Source organism: Lepisma saccharinum, chromosome 19 (assembly GCF_977018435.1).
Source record: "Lepisma saccharinum chromosome 19, izLepSacc3.1, whole genome shotgun sequence".
In the NCBI taxonomy this organism is placed as follows: domain Eukaryota; kingdom Metazoa; phylum Arthropoda; class Insecta; order Zygentoma; family Lepismatidae; genus Lepisma; species Lepisma saccharinum.
Window position 1 is genome coordinate 32297433 of NC_139247.1, and position 12710 is coordinate 32310142.

The following is a 12710-nucleotide window of genomic DNA, read 5'->3' on the forward strand; positions in this document are numbered from 1 at the left end:
GAATCATCTTTTCTTGTCAGCTTCTTGGTTTTAGCACGACGTCCACGTATAATATTACCACTTTGGTAATATTAGCACTTTGGTAATATTAGTCAATTGTGCCTGTCTTTACAATTATGACTTTCGTTCATCGATTTATTATATGGACACCCAATTCTTCAGTAGGAACTAAACAATCTGATCTAACACTTTTTTAAAATTTCATCGTTTCAATTGAACGAGATATTGTTCATCTATTCTATTCTTTCTTATATTACAGGGCTATTCTAAATGATCTTCCCGATTTCAAAGTATAATATCTCACGTTTATTTAGTCACAATGACATGCAAATTATTTGAAAACTCAAAAAGTTTTAGTGTCTGGCAAAGCTGATGTTTAGTTCCGCATTCTGCCGCTAGGGCGACAGTAAATCAAGATGACTGGAAACTAAGACAAGAAAGCATTTTGTGTCCTGGAATTTCATGTATGTACAACAGTCAGTTTTTTGTGTCCAGCGAAGTTTTAGGACGAAGTTCGGGTTAGATCCACCAAGCGGTCACTCAATTCGGAAGTGGTATAGACCATTTGTCCTATGGCCCTATGTTCTTCGAGGAGGACACTGCAAACGGACTTTCCTACCTTCACATGCTGCAGACATGGCTCTTCCCTCAGCTGGAAGAGGACATGGAAAAATTTATTTTGCAGCAGGATAGGGCACCCCCACATTGGCACCGGGATGTCAGGAGGGAACTCAACAGAAGGTTACCAAATCAATGGATAGGACGAGCTAGTCGTGAGGATCAGGTTCTGCTTCCTTGCCCCCCCCCCCCTTCGCTAGATATCACTCCCTGTGATTTTTTGTGGGGTTATGTTAAAAACCAAGTGTATGAGCCTCCCCTACCTAACAACTTGCCTGAACTTTGAGTACGCATCCAAGTTACAGTTGCGTCCATTGACTCTGAGATGTTGGGAAGAGTGTGGCAAGAATTTGACTATCGGCTTGATATGTGCCGAATTACAAAAGACACTCGTATTGAGCACCTTTGACGTGGAACATAACACGTATGTATGTAAAGAAACTTTTTGAGTTTTTCTTTCATTTAAAATAATTTGCATGTCATTGTGATTAAATAAACGTGAGATATTAAACTTTAAAATCGGGTAGATCATTTAGAATAGCCCTGTATTATACATATAAAAATCGATGTATGTGTGTGTGTTTATTCCGGCATAACTCTCGAACGCCTGGAGAAATTTCAACTAAACTTGGTACACATATCATTTGCAAATCTGGAAATAAATACTGTGGGGGGTAATACACCCCTGGCACCCCTAAGAGGGTGCGAAGGGCGTGACATGTAAAAATAATCGAAAACGACCAATATTAGTGTGGAAACCACTACGAATGCCGTTCAACTCCAAGTTAATCACCTATCGGCCAGGGGGTTAAAAATAAAATGTCAAAAATGACCTACGTTAGTGTCGAATCCATAGTTTTCGGAGTCGCTAAGCTAATTGGTGACATTCACGCGACATTTGAGAGAGAGAGAGAGAGAGAGAGAGAGACACTTGCTTTCTCGATCACGATCAACAAGTCACAGGGGCAGTCTATTAAGTAATGCGGAGTGGATTTAAGATCGCCAAGTTTCTCCCACGAACAACCTTAATAGAAGATTAAGATAAATAAAAACCCGGGCAACGTCGGGCAATCAGCTAGTAGTATATAATTTTCTAGGTGAAGGTTCAATGTATAATATGCAATTAGTGGATAGTTAGATCCGATTTGAAAGTGAGGGAAACACAAAATATAATAATTATCAGAATACTCAGTGTTGACCGACATAATGAATTTGATATGAACTTGATACGTGTCTCATTTCACAATGAGTGTGTGTGTGTGTGTGTTAAAATTGGCATGCTTTGATGGGTGACAAGTTCATAACAAGAGAAAAAGCAGCGCGGCTTATCGCCTGGTGGAAATATATGTACGTACTTCTTATTCTTGTTGCGGAAGCCGGTATCATTTGTAAATGTACAACAAAGGCAGCTTACTGTCGGCCATCACAGAGAGGCAATAATACTGCTTAAGGAGGAGTGTTTGTGGTCTAATTGTAGCTGTTTAACACGTTCGCAAGTTACACTGTTCTACACATTTTCACCCTTTTCTGTTACAGAAAGGAGAGTAGCTCTTTCTTACTGAACTTGACCTCCTGAACACGAATACGAATTTCATTTTCTAAGATTGGCTCTTAATTTGAGTTACGGGATAATTCATGTTACCCATAAGTAATGCGTTGACTCTTATTTTCAAGATTGCATAATTCATGTTACATAACAATTAATCATAATCAATGTGGGCGTAACTTAATAAATATATTAAGAGCTCCCGCAAAAGGAGGCCAGGGGGGCACTTGGGAAGAATTAATACAATTCAAATTTTGAAAATAAAGCGTGAAAACATAGATGAGAGATGCCGTGAAAGACATATGCAAATTAACTTAATGCTGGTGATGCTTTATCATAAATCTCTTAACTAAGGGAAAGCATAACTCTGTTTCCTCCACTTGAAACACTTCCGTAATCAGCATCCTCACATTAGTAAAGATTGGTACTCTCATTTCTGTAACAAAACGTGTGTAGAACAGTGCTATTAGTTCTCAAACCAGTGGTAGTATTAGTCGTGCATCACATGTCGTTGCAGTTCCAGTGCCAGTGTGGACGTGCTTAATGGGAGTGAACAGTTAAAATGCCACCAGGTTCATTAATGCAATGAAAAAATAAAATAATAAATTGTTTAATTTTATTTGAAATCACTGTGAAGAAGTCTTCTTTACATCATTTTGGGTAATTTTACACAAGAATTAGTCCACATTTAGCGGTTTTAGTCCATATGTATGTACATATAAAGCCACTTGTTAGCACATATAAGTCCCAGCTCTGGTTATAATGCATGGCGTTTAAAACTCAACATTAGGTAGAGCTGAGTTCTATAATTTCCTTGTTCTACGAACAGCTGTGTCTCGGCGCACTGTAGCGATTTTTCTATCGAGCAGATTAGCAACGCTGGTTCTCCCGTTCTACTGCGCCGATAGCGGCAGAAATATCTGGGTTTGACTATATGCCGGAACAAATATATATATATATATGAATATCGAAAGTAGACGAATTCTTAATGAAACCTATCTTACTGTCCTTCGAAGTAGTCCCCTCCCATGTCTATGCACCGTTGAGAACGGCTGTACATGTGCTGGAAACTTTTAGAAAAGTCTTCTTTCGGGATGGTGTTCAAGACCCTCGCCACGTTCCGTTGGATGTCCGGAATATCCTCAAATCTCTGACCTTTCAAAGCGATTTTGAGGCGTGGAAAGAGAAATAAATCTGGAGGATTCAGATCCAAATTTCTTGCAATGCATTGCTACAGAGGATGAGAGCTGGTGTGTGAGGTACGACCCTGAAACGAAACGCCAAAGCATGGAATGGCGTTCTCCTGCATCACCCCGTCGGAAGAAGGCCAAGGCGGAAAAATTGTTGTTCCCTCCGGCAGGAATTCCTTGTGGATCATGCCATTACTGTCAAAGAAAGTGATAAGCATCGTCTTTATGTGTGATTTTTACGCCTTGGCCTTCTTCCGACGGGGTGATGCAGGAGAACGCCATTCCATGCTTTGGCGTTTCGTTTCAGGGTCGTACCTCACACACCAGCTCTCATCCTCTGTAGCAATTCATTGCAAGAAATTTGGATCTGAATCCTCCAGATTCCTTTCTCTTCCCACGCCTCAAAATCGCTATGAAAGGTCAGAGATTTGAGGATATTCCGGACATCCAACGGAACGTGGCGAGGGTCTTGAACACCATCCCGAAAGAAGACTTTTCTAAACGTTTCCAGGACATGTTCAGCCGTTCTCAACGGTGCATAGCCATGGGAGGGGACTACTTCGAAGGACAGTAAGATAGGTTTCATTAAAAATTCGTCTACTTTCGATATTCAGGATCATTCACCAAACTTTATTGTCAGAGGTTGTATACACACACAAACACAAATGTTACAGGTTTGTTCTAAGTATTTTTGATTATGTTAATTGATTTTCTCAGCGTATTGTTGCGTTTCTCATGACGTATGAGGGGAAGTTTGTAGAGTGATGTACGGTACAAAACAAATGTGCAAGAAAGAGAGAGGGGAGGAAGGAGAGAAATGATTGTTGGCCTTTCCTATTGTGCGATCACCTCCAACAAATGAGTGACAATTTTAAAAAAAAATTACTGCTGGCATGCGTTTTTGCACCTTATGCCATACAGGTCAAATTCGATCGCTGGAAGTATTAGTTGACTAGGTAAATTGCAACACTTAAAAAATCTAGAAATTCGAACGCTAGGCACTACCGTACTCTCACTGTGTCCCTAGTGGCAGTACACCACTTGATCACGTTCTTACGTGATCCGGTATCATTCGCGACGTCCATACCTAAAGACTATTTCTGCAGGTGTGGTCGACTCCAACACTCCAAGGGTTAACATCGTGACAACAGCATTAAGTATTCTTTTTGTAATCGTTTGAAGCAAAGACAAATGACCACAATGGAAGGCGAAGATGCACTTTTCAAGAGTACACATTCGCTTATAGCTAACTCTACAGTTTCCTGTGAATTATTCACTGCAGATTAAACAACGTGAAACCGTTTGTGGACATGAAAACACTCTGAAGTCGAAACCTGAGCTGGAATCTGAGAGCCTCCATTATTCATTGTCAACAATGAGTAATCCTCTTTGAGTAATCGCTGAATAATTTGCCTTGTTGACCTCGTTTGGGTGTAACTTGCTGTTCAAATTGTTGGAACCCGAAGGAGAATTTCGAATGGGATATTGACTCTTTTGCAAGTATAGGCTATCTAAGGTTTGTTGGAGCTTAAGATTAAAGGATTTATGCAAATGCAGGCATCTAAATTATAGGACAACGTTCATACTGAAACAGCTCCCAAGTATTTTTAAATAAAGAATTTTCTCATGTCTTCAGTCGTGTCAAATTCATTATTGTTGGTGGGGGAAGGGATAAAATTGACATGAACGCTATTTTACATCTATATATTGTATATATAATATTTGCCCTTATTGGATTGGGTAAACAGAAAGTGCCTTGACCCTATTTATATTTAAGGAATTAATCCAGGTACGACTGTTGAATTACCTATGAAATATAGATTTTTCAGGCGCGGATGGAGACACAAGGCTCCATCATCGTGAAGCTTCTGTATTAGATATTTTCAGTTGTAACGTTTAGGCCAAGTTATGTCAGATGTTTACTTATATTTCTTTATATTTTTTACCACACTTTGAATTCCATTTTTAAAATTGTAGCTCTTTTCAATTTTACCCAGTGCAGACCCCTTTGTAGATGAGGCCTGTGGCAGAACCCCCAAACTCCCCTGCATCTGGATCTGAGGACGTTGCAATAAAGATTATCAAAATGTTCCTCAATAGTGCCTGTCACGAACAGCTACAGTGTTGTGGCGGCTGTTCCTATTCGCTTAGTAGCACATGGAAGCAAGCAAACAAAATCTGTAATCCAAATGACTGTTATTATATTTATTTACCGAATGCCATATCCTTCAAAACATCAAATGTTCCTACACCAATTTACCTTTCATTTGCTTCCGTGTTGATCAGCGTTTCTGCGTCAACTGAGGCTCGCACTTTCCGAAATGTGCTGCCTTTCTCTCTGTTTTCAGCAGGCGAAAGCAGACTGGCTATTCTGACTTGATCAGTGAGCTTCTCAAGAGTTCGTGTCATGCAAATAAATCGTGAGCTACTATTACTACTACCATCTACCAACCACAAATTGTGAACTTACCACCAGGCATGCGCTGGTATCCTCTTTCGTCCTGTACTGTAGCAACCCTGTTACATTTGAGACCGCCTCACTAAGAATATTAATTTACAATTTTCAATTTAAAAATAACCCCGTAATGTTATTTACGTTAAGTACTATTTTCTGTATTTTTTCCGGACTTATCGAAAGTTGAAATTGTTGTATTGGCAACACTGTAGGTAGGTGGCGTGACCTTGACTGGAATATTTTGGTGGCGTCAGCTTTACTAGAAAGCAACCCATTCGTCGTTGCAAATATCGAAATTTCTTGAAAACGGGAAGATTGGTATTGCTGGTAGGGGGGATGGAAGAGGAAGGGAAACATATTGAAAATAACAAAGGGCTTTGATATGTATTCTCATTCCTAGTGTGTAGTGACGCGGCACTTCATAAAAGTAATTGTACGTTTATTGCCATTATAGGTGGCATATTGAAAGAGGCGAAGTTGAGAATATTTCACAATTTTTTCATGGTGTTTTGATTTCGCCTCAAACCTGAGACGAAGTGTGGTGGCTTTGGATTGCAATTTCTACTAAGATAGGCTAGGATCTGTGATGCCATTATAAGATCTGGTGCTTCCTATTTGAGAGAACCTTGCAATGCACATGTCTTTGTGAAAGAGTATGGTACCGTAATGGAAGTAAAGTATGAATTCTCATCCGCATCGAACGATGAATGAGCAGCGTCGGTGGGGTGATTGATTTGTTGTTTTTCTAAGTCCAATTTATGCACAGAGAGAGTAATCGGGACTGGACCTTCAGTTTAAAGTGGCTTTCGAACCACTATGACATGTGCCCCTACCGGGTATCGAACCCAGGACCCATTGATTACAAGGCGATGACGTTACCACTACGCCATCTGGGAGTCTGGTGGGGTGATAAAGCTGCTGTTAAAATGCCGGCTTGCATCTACGAGTTAATTTAACTTGGATTTAAATCCATTGATAATGTTGTAGGAATCGGTCATTTACACGCCTTAGCTATATGTTACTACTTGGAATTTGAACGTAAATCTTATTTAAGTTGTTTTTTTTGTTGAAGTTCCTGCCAGAACTACGTTTTATTTGATTAGAGTTCCGACGATTTTCATGATGACTAAATTGAATAAATACATTAAAAATTGAGATGTTGAATGAAATGGTCTGTGAAATTAAACTTAGGTTGTGTGAAGGAACATGTTTATTTTGAAGAAAGATAGTATACGTTATTAAAACATGGCAATGACACAAAAACTTGCGATATTATTGTTATTATAAAGCACTGCAGTTGATCGGTATAGGAAATAATTGTTTATCTTCGTTGTTAGAAGAAAAACTCCCCCCCCCGAAAGGTTTGGTGGGGGAATTTCCCATGTCACCCCAGAGATTTCGCACCCTAAGAAACCATCACAAAATTAGAAAAGATATTTTTTCAGTTTTTATGAAACATCTTGGAAATCGTCAGATATATTTGAGGAGCTTCTCTTCCCCTGGAATGAGGTACTGGATGAAGAGAATTTGTTTGCATGTGCAATATAATTCTATTCAATTAGTCGTGTGTGTGTGTGGGGGGGGGTGGTTCCATGTCAAATAAGAGAATAATAAAGTGGAATACCACCTTGTCCCCGTACAGTGAGAATATAAATTCCTTAGTGCGACACAAATTAAAAGTCTCAGTATAGACCCAATGCGGTTCAGTTCATTGCTAGTGCAGGACAAATTTCAATCTCATTTTTCTTTCTTATATGGAAAAAAAACAACGATAAGACTTTCTAAATCGAGAGAGGAATGATGGTAGCTAGAAATATCAAAAAATGGGAGAAATCGATTACGAGATTCAAATTTGAAATATGAACATTTGAACGGCGTGTTCTAATTTAACTATGTTTCAACCATTGATCGTCTCGTAATATTCTACTGTCCTTCCTGGTGGACCAGTGTAGAAAGATGGGAGGTGCCAAAACCCCACCTCGCCCGGATGAAAATTTTATCTTGAGCGCCCCTTGAGGTTTGGTGCTATTAGCATGTATTTCCAAGTTGCTAAGGCTGTCGCTAGCCGCTCGTGGTGTATGGGAGTTGGAGTTCAAGAGTTACTCTATAGATGGCAGTGGTTGCTGCATGTGATAGAGTGACATCTGTTGTTGAAATTGAGACTTCTTTATCTTGCCAGGGATGGGAATGTGTTATCATACCCAGGGCTTGAAGTGGAATTCCTACAATAGCTGGAGGGTGGATTGGTCGAGTTTAGATATAGTGGGGTGGGAGGGGGGTTGCTAATAGGGACGAAAATAAATACAATGCTGAAGGTGGAAGAATGCAAGCACAAATTAACCTAGCACTGAGAAGCTTTATGATTTCTTTAACTGAGGGGATAGAATCCACTGAGTCCCCCCTCCCTCACTATCACACCTATAAATATTTCGCAAGCCATTACACAGACCTTGAATTGAACAAGTTTCTATACACACTGCCATACAAGGATTTGGATTTCTTTATGGAGGAGGGAGGCAGCATAAATTCGCGAGCTCACACGCGCGCGCGCGTGTGTGTGTTTGCATTTTTGTTTTAATTGCACTTTATGCACATATACTCTAATCATAACTAGACTTTCAGTTTAAAGTGGAATCCGAACCACTATGTGTGTCCACCGGATATCGAACCCGGGATACCTTCATTACAAATCGGCAACGTTACCTCTACGACATCGAGGAGCCCCTATGTGTGTGTGTGTTTGTATGGGTGTGTATGTGTGTGTGTGTGTGTGTGTGTGTGTGTGTGTGTGTGTTTGATACGGGAAGTGTTTATACATGGTGTCGTCGTACATTACTCAAGAAACGACACTTTATATGCATATGTCGTATTTATGTATGACGAGGCCCTGGCGTCTGAACCTACGGCCAGTATAATCTTCGTGGGACTGTCTGTGTGTTGTCCTGTGTTTTGTCCCTATGTGTGTTGAGCGCCCTTTTACAGCCTCAGCTTTTAACCGAAGTCAGAATATTTTAATATATTAGTTATACGACATTACAGTTATGTTCCTTTAGTTATGGTAAGGGGCTGGACCCCGTAGCATGTGATGGGTGCAAAATGGTCTACGTTCTAACGCACCCAATATTTTAATTTCAAAGTCATATGTATGTATGCAACCACGTGACACAGATTCTGGTTTGCCGCTGATTATGATTTCTATCAGAAAGCGACAACTCTTGTAGCACAATGCGGATAGACTCGCCAAGTACGATATAATTGGGGGGCGGGGTTTACTGTGATAAAACTATAATTTGAAGAAAAAGCGTTTCTCCTAGTATGATATTGTTTGTTGCGCTGTCGTTTCTAGAAGCTTATCCAACTGCAAAAACAGAACCACGTGGCTTCCCCGTGTGGTTACATGTACAGGATAGAAAATCTTATTTTCGACGGATCGTAGAATCGAAAAGAAGCTTTGAACTTTAAAGCGTTACTAAAAAAAATATTCGCCTTAATGTTCTCTATACACTGTGATATTGTTGGTGCTGTACACCGACACTAAGTAAATACACTCTTTCCCAGGTATACAGTCATTTGCACTAGGATCGTCATTTATTTATTTAAATAATTGTGATTTGCAATGTTGATTATTACCAGAAGACTTCAATACAGAATTAAAATGAATAGAGGAAATGTACCAAATGTGGTCCCCAATTTTGTTTTTGCAGCAAATCAAGGAAACCATAAAGCAAAATATATGATACTTGTGCCTGAAAGAGTTCGTTATGTACTTATTTAGTATGTCTCCTCCCGTAGCGAGAGAAATAAAATCCTATTTTTTTCGAACAGATGTAATTTTGACGATTGGAAAAAAAATGTCCATAATATGGGTCCCTTTATATTTAACAAAATTAAAAGCAGCAACAGCATAAATGATAGTGATATAAGCTTAAATGCGATACATGAAAGGCTGTGGAATAAAATAAAACATTTTCTGAAATGTTAAACAGACAATATTACAAGATTTCTTCCGACAGGAGTCCCGGGTTCGAATCCTGACCTGGGCATGGATGTTCGTGAGTGTCTATTCATCAATTTCATCATATCATCACTCATCCCCATCTTCGCAAATTAGCCAAAAGTGGCACAAGGAGCGAAGTAAAATAAAGCAAATCAATCAATCAATCAATCAATACAAGCTTTCTTCAAGATCATAGTTTTCTTTAGTATAGAATCTTTGAGGCCATGTTACCTTTATTCTACGTTCCTAGTTTCTTCCATGTTCTCGTCATATCTATTATCTTGGAACATGTAGGCCTACCAGAATTCCATGATTAGATTGTGGGCGAAAACGCATTCTGTGCTTGTTGCAGAACAACACAAGGGGACCACTTTAGGACCAGTAGGGGTAAAATGTTTCAAGTAGTATGCTACGGTAGGGGCTGGACACCTCCTTTTGCCTTAAACTTGGCAACGCTGCAAATGCTAAATTATTGTAAGGCGAAATAACCATAGCTTTTCTTGCTTTAGTTAAACCTACAGTCTTACTGCTAAATTATTGTATGACAAAATCACCGTAGCCTTTCTTGCTTTTAGTTAAACCTAAACAATTTATGAGATGCTACTACTATATCTTAAAGATGAAGATCTTAAAGATTAAGATTTTCTCGGGCTCCTAATTAAGCTTGCTGCAAGAGATCAGCATAGCATGTCTTGGGGGTTAGTTAAACCTGAACAATTTTAGGAGTTTGGGCAATACTGTTGGGCAACTTATACTATATATAAATTTATGAGGCTGGGGGTTTTTATTGGCGACGTTGCCAAGTTTACTGCATTTGTAATCTTCTCTTGCGTGAGAGAAAAAAAATCATGGTGATGTGTCTTGAGCTGTGCAAACCTTACATATTTTTTTGGAGTGTGGGGGGGGGGGGGGCTGGTGACAGACCTAAATTTTTCATGTCTAAATCAGCACGACACGATACGTCTTAGCATGTGCAAACCTATATGTTCCTATTATATCTTAGTGTGTGCACTGCTGTATATCTTAGTTGCATTTAGTTGATGCCTTATCATCGCATAATATATATGTATTGGTTTTACGTGAAGCTACACACACATGCATCTTTGGGTCGTAAGAGACCTATGTGCGCAACCTTATTAAGACAATGCTTAACGTGCAGTTGCGTTAGTTATGATGTAACGTGCGTTAAAAATATGTTTATAATATAAAAATATATAGTCAAACCTTTATATATATTCTCGTCTTGATGCATGCAAATAATAATAATTTTTTTTTTTTTTTTTTTTTGGAAAAACCTGGCCCCTAGCCCCGCCAGGGTGCGTGGTACCCAACTCATTGTTCTAATGGTTGCGACTGATGTTAAGTCACACCTCTGTACAGTTTTGCGATGCTTACAATTTTTTGATCGCAACTCCATACAGAGGACCTCCGTGCGTGTGTGTACTAATGATTTTAGTGTTATTTGATGTTGTAGTAAAAAATATATATATATATAAATTTTGTGTTTTTGATGTTATATGTGTCAGATTATTAAGAATTAAAATTGTTGTCTCATATTTTATCTTGGTGTGTGTGTGGCAGCCATCTGAAACGAGAGAAAATTACAAAAAAAAAAAATAATTTTGCAACAATGATTCATAATGTTGTGTTCACATTTGTTAAAGTTTATCTTGCAAGAATTAATTTATTTCATGCATTCAGAATTTCCAAAAATTGTGCAGTTTTTGTGATGTGGGACTTTCTGTCCAAGTATTGTGTTAAATACTATCAAAAATTCTTACTTGTTTTAAGCAGGAGTCATGCAGATTTTGCAATCTTCTTTGTCTTCTTCTTTCTTGCCATATCCCCATTCTCGAGTGTGGATGTTGCAATCCATGACCCTCAGTTTGTTGTCACGAGGATCAAGTGCCACCTTGTTGATTCTAGAAGTGTGCAACTCGATGATGGAAGATGTGATACGATGTTCATTCGTGCGTTTGTTTTTATTTTCGAATAAGCAGCTCTTGTAATCTTCCATGGTTAATTTTTGAGAACTTGAGCGACCTACCCCTTTTGCTTTTTTTACTTCACTTTCATCCTTGAGCTTGATGCTATACATTTTTGCCCGAAGGCCTGCAAATTCTGTGATGATTTGACTGTTCACTTCATCCTTCATTTTTCCGATTGTCATTTTCCTCATGTTGTCGAAAAGAGCATGGTCTTGTGGATAATTAGAGAAATCGAAATGATGACGCAACTTTTCAAGATCTTTGTACAAATCATCTGTTTGGATGTTGTATATGAAGCTGTCCGTGTCGGTATAGGCTATCTCGATTTTCTCTCCATAGTATGGTTTTATCACCTCGTAATGGAACTTATACATGGCTAGCTTTGACAACTCGAGGACAGCAACTCCAACAGCAACTGGTTTGTTGAAGGTGACGAGACGTTGCGATCTCTCAATAAGTGCTAACGTTTCGTCCAGCATGGTGAAATCCTCATATGTTGGCTGAGCTATGAGCTTTTTCAATTTCTTTGGGTCGGAGACCAAGTTTATTTTTCTTCTTTTTCTAACATCCTCCATGCATTTTCCATACACACTGTTGTTATTGAGTTTATAGAGATTTTTATCGGCAAGGGAAGAAGCTTGAGCTCGATGTTTGGTGTTCGCATCGATGTATGGTGCTAACCATTTCTTTTGCTTGAACATCAAACCGGTATGCATCTTTTTCAAAATCAATCCATGTTTTAGGTAGAATTGAAGAAGACGATAATGCACAATATAGTTCTTCTTGTCTTTGAAGGTTAGCATGAGTTTTTTTCCTTGTAATTACCGGGGGGTGCTTCCATTACGGGTGCCATTGCATATCCATGATGTTCTTGATGAATGGACTCGGGATATTCCAGATCTACTTTGACGAGACA

General features: G+C 39.0%; 1 protein-coding gene across 1 annotated transcript; it reads right to left on the bottom strand.

Annotated features, from left to right (window-relative positions):
* Positions 1–11592: 11592 nt before the first annotated feature.
* LOC146002983 (uncharacterized) lies at positions 11593–12510 on the bottom strand. The gene has a single exon (XM_083141139.1). It carries the CDS (start codon positions 12508–12510, stop codon positions 11593–11595), a length of 918 nt encoding a protein of 305 aa, XP_082997265.1.
* Positions 12511–12710: the final 200 nt, after the last annotated feature.